The sequence below is a fragment of the Gossypium hirsutum genome, chromosome A02, assembly GCF_007990345.1.
Source record: "Gossypium hirsutum isolate 1008001.06 chromosome A02, Gossypium_hirsutum_v2.1, whole genome shotgun sequence".
Classification (NCBI taxonomy): domain Eukaryota; kingdom Viridiplantae; phylum Streptophyta; class Magnoliopsida; order Malvales; family Malvaceae; genus Gossypium; species Gossypium hirsutum.
Genome location: NC_053425.1, coordinates 100,433,432 through 100,446,153, shown reverse-complemented (window position 1 = coordinate 100,446,153; position 12,722 = coordinate 100,433,432). Strand labels below are relative to the sequence as shown.

The following is a 12,722-nucleotide window of genomic DNA, read 5'->3' as shown; positions in this document are numbered from 1 at the left end:
AACCCAAACACAAAAAATAAATAAATAAATAAATAAAAACCTTGGCCACCTACTCCACCACCTTTGTTGGCCACCCACCTTAGCCACCTACTCCACCACCTTTGTTGGCCACCCACCTTAGCCACCAACTCCACCACCCTTGGCCACCTAAACCACCCCAACCACTCCACTTGTAAAATTTGGCTATAAAAGCCATTCAAGACTTTGTTTTTAGGGGTGGGTTTTTGGTTTTTTGGAGAAGGATTGTTCTTTGTTTTGGAGGAGGTTTTTTTTTTGTTTTTTGGAGGTGTTTTTTTGTAAAAAAGGTTATTTTTGTTTCTTGGAAAGGCTAGTTTTTGGAGATTAATCAAAGATCAAAGCAAAAGAGGTTTCTTTTGTCTATTCTTATCTTTAGTTCTTTGTTTGTTTATTGTTTTCCTTTCAATTTTATTTTGTTTTTTTTATACGAAAGTAAAAATAAAAGTAAGAAGCTTACCCATATTTTCATTATCGAAAAAGGTTTTTTTTGAGGTCCGGCCGCCGTGTACGGTGGCGCCGATGGCGGCCCGTGGGGGTCCATGACCGAAGCAAAGCCGGACCAACGGCCGGATTTAGAAAAGAGGGAGAAAGAGAGTTGAGAGCTTTGTTTTATTATTTTATTATTTTTACTATTATTTATATTATTATTATTTCTCATGTATATATTATTTTTTATATTATTATTATATTATATATGCCCTCTCCATATTTATTTATATTATTACTATCATTATTGTTACTTTTATTATTTTTTATTTCTAACTACTATTATTATATATATGTATTATTGTTTGTATTATTATTATTATCACCCCTATTGTTATTACTTTACTTTTGTATTCTAATATATTATTAATATTACTTATATTTTTATTATTTTTGCTATCACTATTACTATTATATATTAGTGTATATTTTTATGTATATATATATTTTATATATAGTATTATTTTTTATTACTTTAATTTAATATTTTTATTATATTTGCTTTTTGTATTTCTATATTTATTATTATTATATAGTAGTGTGTATTTCTATTATATACATATATATATACATTTATATATAGTATTATTGTTTACTTTACTTTAATATTATTCTTATTATCATTATATCCAACCCAATAATAATTCTTTCATAAAAGTAATATTCCGTATTTGGTAATTCGAGACAATCGTGCCCTAACTTATTGGGTTTCGATTTTTCTCCTTTAACCTAAATAACGGAATACTCTTTTAAATCGTGACATGAGTTTTGAAAAATGCTTATTCTCGGAGATACGAGGTGTTGTTCCCTAACTTACTGGGTATGGCATTTCGTTACCTCGAAATAAGATTTTTGCAAGTAAAGGCAATATTCGGTGTTTGGGAATTCGAGGAAACGTGCCCTAACTTACTGGGTTTCGATTTTCCTCGTTCACCTTAACTAACTGAATAACCTTTTGAAATACACGAATTTTTATATAAAAGGCAAGCTCGTTCTCGAAAATTCAAGATGTCGTGTCCTAACTTACTGGATGTGACATTTTATATTGTGAGACGAGAAGGTCCTTAACATTTGAGCATTTTCTTTACAAAGAGGGATCGTATTTTAAATTCTTTCAAGTTTTCAAATTTTCGACACTAAGACACTAATTAATCAACTAGGTACCAATTTTGGGCGTATCGAGGGTGCTAATCCTTCCTCGTGCGTAACCGACTCCCGAACTCATTTTTCTGAATTTCGTAGACCAAAATCGTTGTTTTAATAAAATTAAATCATTTATTAAAAACAACCACCTTTTGAGGTGACCCAATCACACCTCGTCAAAAAAGGATTGGTGGCGACTCCCGTTTTCATTCTTTTTTTTCAAAATCCAAGTCGACCCCGTTTTCATCCAAAAAATGGTGTCAACAGCTTGGCGACTCCACTGGGGACTTTTTCAAAATAAGTGAGTCAAGCCACGAGTTGATTATTTTTTGTCTTTTTGTCGAAAGTTGAAAATTTGATTTAAATATACGATCTTCTCATTGCATTTCATTTGTTTTGAGCTATAGTTTTCATCATGTTTCGTATTTTAAACTTTTATATCTTTGCATTGCATTGCATGACCGTTGGTCACACCTTTTAAGTGGGAGTGAGAAGCTACTCCTTCGTGAGGTTTTCACCTCCGTGCAGGATAGTGGATCGCTTTCGGGATACATCCGTACCTATGTCTTCGTGAGATTTTCATCTCCGTGCAGCCATAGGGAAATGTATTCCCCTAAACTGAACTCGGTCTATATGAGCCTATAATGGGTGAAGATCGAGGAATCTGCTGGTTCGGGTACCTTTGCTTTAGAACCAAACCCCATGTAGTAAACCTTAGGAACTCACCTTAAGTAGAACTACACCAAACCCTAGTAGATACCCTGATGTGCTTTTATTTTTTTTGAATTGTCTTGGATTATATGTTTATATCTGGTACTGATATTTGTTGTTTTACTTTGGATGCATGACATTTCAACTGCATGGCATTTCATTATTTCAAGGCGTTGGTTCATATTCGGTTTCTAGAAAGAAAGCTTATCATGGAAATAAGGTTTCTTGATAAGGTGGAAGATAATGCGGCAGTCCGAATTTGGTCGGAAATGACACAGCAAGAGAAAGGGGATAGTTTGGCTGAAGGATATATATCAGAGCTATGGGACTTTACCCGCATCAGCATAACCCAGAACGATTTACAAGAGTTGAAAGGAATTTGGGACCATTGGGACGAGGAGGCCAGACAGTTATTTTATTCCCATTAGGGGGACTTGCCGTACCTGCTAGATATGAAGGTAGATAAGCACCTATTCCGGGCTCTCGCACAATTTTGGAATCCCGCCTATAGTTGTTTTTTGTTCGGGAAAGTTGACTTGGTGCCTACGATAGAAGAATATATGGCTTTACTTCGGTGTTCAAAGAGTCAAGTCGACAGAATCTACTCAAGAGCCGCAAATGTACCCTTTTTGAGAAGGTTAATGAACATAACATGCATGAGTGAGCAGTGGGTTACGGCCCGAATTAAACAAAAAGGGGATAACAAGTGCATTTCTTGGAGGAGTTTGAAAGATGTGGCTTTGGTGCACCCGGATATAAAAAAGAGGGTAGATATCTTCGCCCTAAGCATATATGGCTTAGTTATCTTTCCTAGAGCTTTGGGGCATATTGATGAGGCGGTTACTGATTTGTTCGACCGCCTTGATAAAGGAGTTACCCCGGTTCCAGCAATTTTAGCGGAGACATTCAGATCATTGAGTACCTGTCGGCGAGCGGGCGAAGGCAGGTTCATTGGATGTGCACAGTTGTTACTTGCGTGGTTCCACAGTCATTTTTGGAAAGTGGATAAGGTGTCATATCGGGTCTTCTCTGAAAACTATTCACCGCTAAAGGAGATGATAGCTACACCGAGAAGGGACGACATTTCAATGGAAAAATGGATGGCAATTCTTCAAAACTTGCATGAAGAAGACATTGAATGGAGAGCTCCGTGGTTACTTCCAGACGAAATTTTGTACCGATGCGGTAGTTTTGATTGGGTCCCTTTGCTTGGAATCTGGGGAGCTATTGGCTATGCCCCTTTATTAGTGCTCAGACAGTACAGATCAAGACAGTTTATACCCGCAACCCAGGGGTTGGCCGAGTGTGAATTCTCGTATGGGGGTGATGGCTACAAAAAGAGGATTCGAGAGATATCCAATGCGTGGAATCAGACTCGCCAAATGAAGCGATTAGCTATAGGACCAATGACAACCCCCGAATATGAAGAATGGAGGGTCAGAAGAATCAATGACAATGTCCCCAAATCAAGCCCCGAAGGCAGTCATTCGATAGAGGAGCACTTACGGGTCATCCCTTCTGAACTAGAAATTTTGAAGCAAGATTTTGAAAGAAGAAATGCAGAGTTGGAAAAACAGATAGAGCAAATGGAGGAAGAAAAAACAAACTTAAGGTTGGATGTAGATGTCCAGAAGCTCGAGATGGAGCGATTAAGAAAAGGAAAAGCTAGGGCTGAAGAAGATCTGGACAGTCTGAAAACAGATTACAAGAAGTTGCGATCATCAATGAGAACCGCCGGGTTGGGAAAGACTTCTGAACAATGGCGCAAGGAAGTTCAAGAAGAAAAGAACAAAGCTGATAGATGGGAAACGAGGTTTCAAGAAGTTCAAACCCAGAACTAGACTTTAAAGAAGAGTCTGTCAGAGAATCAGAAAGAAAAAGGGGAACTAGAAAATAGAGTGTCCGAGTTAGAAGAATCTCTCCATCGGCATCGAAATCGAAATTCTGTGATGGAATTAAAAGCAAGCCTAAGTAGAATTGAAGAGATGAAACGAAGAATTGAAGAGTTAGAAGCAGCATTGCGAAGTTGCGAGATGCGGATTGAGCACATGAGATCTAATGAAGATCGTCAAACCGAGCAGTTGCACTACTTTCAGAACCAAGTAAGAGATAGAGATCAAATCATGGGAGAAGCCGTGCTTCAAATCCGAGAGGTGGCTGATCACTTGCAGACGTTAGCAGTACAAGCTGATGTGTTAAGCGTGAAGTACGAATTAGAGTCGAGTCGAGGACAGGAGCTAGCCTCGTTGCTTAGGAGGATTAGAATTTTGAGTTTTAGGGCTAAGTCGTATATGTAATCCACCTTATGTAAAAAAGTTTATTTTCTAGTAAAGTTTTCATAATGAAATTGAACTAGAATTAACGCCTTTTGCATTCATTTCATGCATTGCATTATATGCATTAATGACCATTAAAAGACCGTAACTAAATAAAATTATTTCAGTTAACCTGGAAAACCGTCACTCTTACGGAACTCGAGTGAAGTCAAGAAACATGGATCAAAAACTAGAAAAACTTGAGCAGCTCCAAAGAGATATGCAAGATCAGATAGAAGAGCGGTTGGAAAAGATTCAGCGAGAGATGCGAGAATCCCAAGACAACATGATGGCAAAGTTAACGCAACTGTTGAAAGGAGGAAAAGACAAGGGAAAGGACCCTATTGTTAATGTTGAAGATGGAAATAGTGATGAACCCCTTTACCCTCCAGGCTTTACCCCTCTGCACGCGCATACTCAAGCTGAAATGTATCCACAAAGACCCTCTGTTACAATTAGACCCCAACAATTCCAAACGAGTCCTCCAATCGGAATAAGTAACAATTCCGGAGAGAATCCCACCAATCTCATAGTCCCTGACCTCGATGACGTGGCAGAAGTGGAAAAGACGAAAGTGGATCTGTCAAAGCAATTGGAAGACCGATGTAAATGGCTGGAGGAAAAGTTTAAGGCCATGGAAAGTGCTGATTACCACCGAGGAATGGACGCTAAAGATCTGAGCTTGGTGCCTGATTTAATCCTCCCTCCTAAGTTTAAAATGCCAGAGTTTGAAAAATATGATGGGACAAGTTGTCCCGATGCTCATATCACTATGTTTTGCCGAAGAATGACCGGGTACATCAACAACGAGCAGCTGTTGGTTCACTGTTTTCAGGATAGTTTGATCGGGTCAGCGGCTAGATGGTACAATCAATTGAGTCGAGCTGAAATCCACTCTTGGAAAGATTTGGCGCAGGCCTTTATAAAACAGTATAGACATGTGATGGACATAGCACCCGATCGAATTGTATTGCAAAATATGGAAAAGAAAACTAATGAGAGCTTTCGCCAGTATGCTCGAAGATGGAGGGAGGTAGCAGCACAAGTTTAACCACCACTTTTAGAAAAAGAGATAACCATGCTTTTTATCAATACTTTGAAAGCTCCATTTCTCAATCACATGCTGGGTAGTACCACCAAAAGCTTTTCAGACATAGTAATGTCTGGAGAAATGATAGAAAATGCCATAAGGAGTGGCAAGATAGAAGCAGGAGAAAGTGCTAAAAGGTCAGCACCGAGAAAGAAGGAGCATGAGATAAACAACACAAGCATGTTTAACAAGGACCATTCTAGATCAATCACGGTGGGACAAGCCAGAGCAACAACCACTAATCAGCAAGGTTCTTAGAGACGGGAGTCCAATTCAAGGCCAAATATAGAAAGACCTCAATTCACACCCATCCCGGTGACTATAAAGAATTGTATCAGAATTTATTTGATGCACATGTGGTATCTCCATTTTACCTAAAACCCATGCAACCTCCGTACCCCAAATGGTATGACACAAACTCCCAATGCGAGTACCACGCGGGGATTAAGGGGCACTCGATTGAGAACTGCACTGCATTCAAAAAGTTAGTGGAGAAACTTATCAATATGGGGATCGTAAAGATTGGCGACTCATCAGGGCCAAATGTAGCAGAAAATCCGTTGCCCAATCATGACGATAATAGGGTAAACGCGATAAGTGAGAATGAAGGAAGAAGAGTCAAAGCCAACGTGGCAGAGATAAAAACCCCTCTTGGATGGGTTTGGAAACAAATGGTAAAAAGAGGTCTTATCAAGCAAGATTCGATAGAAAGGCCTGAACAAGCAAAGAGATTTTGTGAGTTCCACGCAGAAGAAGATCATGACATCCAGGAATGCACCGAGTTCGGAATCGTGGTGCAAAACTTTATGGATAGCAAAGAGATGGAGTTTTATGAAGAAATCAAAGGGTTAAAAGAGGAAGAAGTTTGTGCTACAGGAGAAGGATCTGCAAGGAGAACCCAAGAGCTTCGTCATCCAGTGGTTATCATTTCAAAGCCAATGAACAAAGAATCTGGAATACAAATAGGGCCAAAAGTTATAATCCAAAAACCTGTATCCTTTCCTTACAAGGATAACAGAAAGGTTCCTTGGAGTTACGATTGCAATGTAACGATTCCAGGAAAAGAGAGCTCGGTAAATGCTTCAGAAAAGAAGGAAGGATTCTATACACGAAGTGGAAAGCGCTATGATCCGGCAGATGCGATAGTGGAATCTGGAAAAGAAAAAGCTTTAGCAGTTGAGCTAGGAAAAACAAAAACAGACGAAATTGAATCGAGTGTCAATCAGCCGGTAACTGAAAATCAAGCCAAATAATTTCTAAAATTCTTGAAACATAGCGAGTACAGCGTGGTAGAACAATTACATAAGCAACCGGCTCGTATCTCCGTATTTGAGTTGCTTATAAGTTCAGAGATACATCGTAATGCGTTGATTAAGGTGCTAAATGAAATTTATGTCACTAAAGATATCTCGGTGAATAAGTTGGACCGCTTGGTTAATAATATCAATGCCGATAATTTCATCTTTTTTAATGATGATGAAATACCGCCAGGGGGAAGAGGATCTACCAAAGCATTACACATCACTGCTCGTTGCGGGGAGTATATGTTAGCTGGAGTGCTAATTGACAATGGATCAGCCTTGAATGTTTTACCCCTATCTACCTTAAGTAGGTTACCGGTGGATAACTCTCACATGAGATCATGCCAAAATATAGTGAGAGCGTTTGATGGTACCGAAAGAAAGGTGATAGGAAGAATAGAAATACCTCTTTTAATTGGCCCGAATACATACGATGTGGACTTCCTAGTGATGGATATCAAGCCGTCATATAATTGCTTATTAGGAAGACCCTGGATTCATTCGGCAGGGGCGGTGCCTTCATCATTGTACCAGAAGTTAAAATTGGTAATAGAAGGCCGGTTAATTACAATTGACGCCGAGGAAGATATCATTGCATTGGTAACCAATGATACACCATATTTGGGAATAGACGACGAGGCAGTTGAATGTTCTTTTCGATCTTTGGAGTTCGTAAATGCAACCTTTGTCATAGGGGGAAAGAAGATTCCGGCGCCCAGCATGTCTAAAGCCACAAGGATGGGATTACAAGCGACAGTTGGGAAAGGAGCTGTGCCTGGAAGAGGACTTGGAAGATGCCTTCAGGGAAGGATGGGGGCACCAGTAGTGAAATACAAACAAGATCGTTTTGGTTTAGGATTTAAACCAAATACCAAACAGAGAAGGAAAGAGTTAGAAAAGAGACAAGATAGAAGGAAGGCGCGTTTGAACGGAAAAGAAGTCGACTGGGAACCTATGGCTTTCCCCACATATCCAGGACATTCATGTCGGGATGAACTATGTATTCTGAACTGAGGGCTCCAAGAAAGAAGACCGCAGAGGAAATGTTAAGAAACTTAAGCATCAATGCCATATGTGAAGAAGAATTTGAAGGAGGAAGTACGTCAGGCATCTATCCCGTTGAACCTGGGAGTGTTTTAAACAATTGGACTGCGGAAGAAATGCCTGAAGTTTTTAGAGCTTTTCCAGAGTAATATTCAAAACATTAATTGTTCTAAGCCTAGAGAAAATGAAAACTTTTTGAACTGAAATAGGCTTATATGTGGACATTGTGATTTCAATGAAATATATCTTCGCATTTTGAGTATATATTCTTTTCAAATTCTTTTTTTCATACATTCATGGTCATACTAAATAAGAATCCTTAAATTCATACATTCCCTGTACATTCTTTGATACCTATAACAGGTCCCAAGATATCAATGATATGAGTGACTCTACTATGGACTTAGAAAATCTTTTTGAACGAGATATGTGTCCAGAGGAATCTCAAGATTTTGAAGATAACACAGATTGCAACCTATCTCCGGACTTGTTGAGAATGGTAGAGCAGGAAGAGAAAGAGATTCTACCCCACGAAGAGACGATAGAGACAGTGATCTTGGAAGAGGGAAAGGTGTTAAAGATTGGTACCCGCATAGCTGAAGAAGTAAAACAAGACCTCATTGAATTACTGCGAGAGTTCAAAGATGTCTTCGCATGGTCATACCAAGATATGCCGGGGTTAAGTACTGACATCGTGGTTCACCGACTTCCTATAAAGGAGGATTGCAAACCAGTTCAGCAAAAACTCCGAAGAATGAGGCCTGATATCGTGTTAAAAATAAAAGAAGAGGTGCAAAAGCAATTCGACGCTGGGTTCCTGAAGGTGGTCAAATACTCCGAGTGGGTAGCTAACATTGTTCCTGTCCCTAAGAAAGATGGGAAGGTACGAATGTGTGTGGATTATAGAGATCTAAATAAGGCTAGCCCAAAAGATAACTTTCCCTTGCCGCATATCGACGCCTTGGTAGACAATACAGCAGGACATTCGCTGTTTTCTTTCATGGATGGCTTCTCGGGATATAACCAAATTAAGATGCATCCCGAGGATATGAGGAAAACTACGTTCATAACCCTATGGGGAACTTTTTGTTATAAGGTAATGCCATTTGGGTTGAAAAATGCAGGGGCAATGTATCAGAGGGCCATGGTAACACTATTCCATGACATGATGCATAAGGAGTTAGAAGTCTATGTTGATGACATGATTGCAAAATCTAAAACAGAAAAGGAACATGTGCAGGTCCTTAAGAAATTATTTACGAGATTGAGGAAATTTCAGCTAAAGCTAAATCCAGCAAAGTGCACATTCGGGGTCAGATCATGAAAATTGCTTGGATTCGTGGTCAGTGAAAGAGGAATTGAGATTGATCCTGACAAAGTAAGAGCAATACAAGAATTACCCCCGCCGCTACTCAAAAGGAGGTTCGAGGTTTTCTAGGAAGGCTGAACTATATTGCTCGGTTCATCTCACAGCTAACTGAGAAATGCGACCCCATATTTCGCCTCCTCAAGAAACATAATCCAGGTGTATGGGATGAGGAATGTCAAAAAACTTTTGAAAAAGTCAAACATTACTTATCCAACGCCCCAGTACTGATGCCACCCTGCCCAGACAAACCGCTCATACTGTATTTGGCAGTATTTGAAAATTCCATGGGATGCGTGCTTGGTCAACATGACGAATCAGGACGAAAGGAAAGAGCGATCTACTATCTCAGTAAGAAGTTCACCGAATGCGAAACAAGATATTCGCCAATCGAGAAATTATGTTGTGCTTTAATTTGGACAACTCGGAGACTGAGACAGTACATGTTGTACCATACGACCTGGTTAATCTCCAAATTAGACCCTCTGAAATACTTGATAGAGTCAGCCGCTCTGAATGGAAGAATGGCTCGATGGCAAATTCTTCTATCTGAATTTGACGTAGTCTATGTGAACCAGAAGGCGGTCAAAGGGAGTGCAATAGCGGAATTCCTAGCAAGTAGGGCTCTCGATGATTATGAGCCATTGAACTTCGATTTCCCAAATGAGGATTTGATGTATGCCGCAACCGTAAAGAAAGATTTCCAAGAAGGTGGTCCTTGGAAGTTGAGTTTTGACGGAGCTTCAAATGCTATAGGCAACGGAATTGGGGCAGTACTCGTGTCCCCTAGTGGAGATTATTATCCTTTCACTAGCAAATTGGACTTTGACTACACAAATAATATGGCTGAGTATGAAGCTTGCATTATGGGCATTCGGGCAGCCATAAAGCGAAAAATTAAGGTGCTAGAGGTATACGGGGACTCTGCATTAGTAATTTACCAGCTCAAGGGGGAATGGGAAACAAGAGACCCGAAGTTGGTTCGCTATCGAAAATTGGTTATGGAATTGATCGAGGAATTTGATAGTGTCACCTTTAGTTACCTCCCACGAGATGAAAACCAGATGGCAGATGCTTTGGCCACTTTAGCCTCCATGTTTAAAGTGAACAAATTAGAAGATATGAAGCCTATCCAGATCAGCATCTATGAGGCTCCAGCCCATTGTTGCAACATTGACAATGAAGAGGGAAAGGATGATCACCCTTGGTACCATGACATATTGCGATATGTGAAGAGTCGCGAGTACCCTGACCATGCGACAGAAAATGATAAGAAGACATTAAGGAGATTAGCCATTGACTATGTCCTTGATGGGGAAATTTTGTATAAAAAAGGAAAAGATCAAGTACTGTTAAGGTGTGTGGATGCTGTTGAGGCAAAGGAAATTTTGGAAGAAGTGCATGAAGGTATCTGCGGAACGCATGCCAATGGCTTCACGATGGCCAGACAAATTATGAGATTTGGGTACTATTGGTCCACCATGGAAGGGGATTGCATTAATTATGCCAAGAGGTGCCATAAATGTCAAATTTATGGTGACAAAATGCACGCACCACCTTCACCCCTTCATGTTATGGTTTTTCCATGGCCTTTCTCCATGTGGGGAATGGACGTTATCGGGCCAATATCTCCAAAAGCTTCCAATGGGCATCGTTTTATCTTTGTGGTTATTGATTACTTCACTAAATGGGTGGAGGCGGCTTCATATGCAAATGTCACGAAGTCGGCAGTTAGCAAGTTTCTGAAAAAAGAGATCATATGTCGATACGGGATGCCTGAAAGGATCATATCCGATAATGCGCTGAACTTAAACAACAACTCAATAGCGAAAGTTTGTAGTCAGTTCAAGATCAGACACCACAATTCGTCACCGTACCGTCCAAAATGAATGGTGCCGTGGAAGCAGCTAACAAAAACATCAAGAAAATTATAGGAAAAATGACTGAAACCTACAAAGATTGGCACGAGAAATTACCTTTTGCTCTCCTGGCATATCGCACTTCTGTTAGAACCTCTACCCGGGGCAACACCATTTTCTTTAGTCTATGGGATGGAAGCAGTTTTACCCATAGAAGTTGAAATTCTTTCTCTCCGAGTATTAACTGAACTAAAGTTGGATGAGGCTGAATGGATTCAATCCAGATATGACCAGTTAAACTTGGTAGAGGAAAAGAGGTTAAAAGCTATTCGTCATGGTCAGATGTATCAGAAACGAATGATGCGAGCTTACAACAAAAAGTTCGTCCCAGAGAATTTTACGAGGGGGACCTGGTGCTGAAAAAGATTCTTCCTCTACAAAAGGATTTTAGAGGAAAGTGGATGCCAAATTGGGAAGGTCCTTATGTGGTAAAAAAGGCCTTTTCAAGAGGAGCTTTAATCCTGAGCGAAATGGATGGTAAAAGCCTGTCAAATCCTGTAAATTCAGACTCAGTCAAGAAGTATTTCACTTAAAAAGGGGGCATTCTTAAAAAAAAAAAAAAGGGAGAGGCCAAGGTGAAAACCCGCAAAAGGCACCTTGAGACCAAAGGGGATTTGAGTTGAAAACCTGAAAAAGGCGGCTCGAATTTTGAAGCGTGAGGTGAACGGAACGGCTCGAATTTTTGAGCAGGATCTGAGGCATGTGGTGGTCTTACTACACCTGAATCGCAAGAAGGAGTAGGTGACATCTTGGGGTATCGACAAAATACTGTAGATTCCAAACACATATTAAATGGTCTTTAGAAAACTTGTGCAGGGAAGCTCGTGCTGCGATATCTGGGGCACCTGTTGTCATCTTATACTTTGAATCTTGGCAAAATTTGTTGTCTTGATTATTGTATTCAGTTCAAGCTTTGCTCCCCAATAAAATTTCATTCTTGTCCATTGTCTTATTTCATTTTTTATCTTAGCAAAATTTGCTATCTCGATTAACTCATTCATCTCGAGATTTGTTCTCAATAACATTTGTTTGTTCGTTGTGGTAACCTTCTCGAAAAACATTTAGAATAACTATTAATAAACTGAATGTTCAAGCAATTGGAGTTTTGCATATTACTCTAGAAATTTCTAAATAATGAAGGAGCCTGAAACAGGACTGTTGTTTAGAGCACACCAAATTCAAAGTGTCCAAAAAGGAAGAGTCCAAGTCGGGACTATCCTTTCAAATTTTGTTGTCCAAACATTGACAAGATGTCGTGTTGGTGGCAAAGCTTCAATGAACAAACAAGCGATGTTCACCAAGTAATAAGAAAAGGTTTTCTCGGAGAAG

At 39.7% G+C, this 12,722-nt stretch overlaps 1 protein-coding gene across 1 annotated transcript; it reads left to right on the top strand.

Annotated features, from left to right (window-relative positions):
• Positions 1 to 333: 333 nt before the first annotated feature.
• Positions 334 to 4,725, top strand: LOC107963100 (uncharacterized). The gene is made up of 2 exons (XM_041082331.1): positions 334 to 367; positions 2,529 to 4,725. Exon 2 carries the CDS (start codon positions 2,811 to 2,813, stop codon positions 4,197 to 4,199), a length of 1,389 nt encoding a protein of 462 aa, XP_040938265.1. The 5' UTR covers positions 334 to 367; positions 2,529 to 2,810; the 3' UTR covers positions 4,200 to 4,725.
• Positions 4,726 to 12,722: the final 7,997 nt, after the last annotated feature.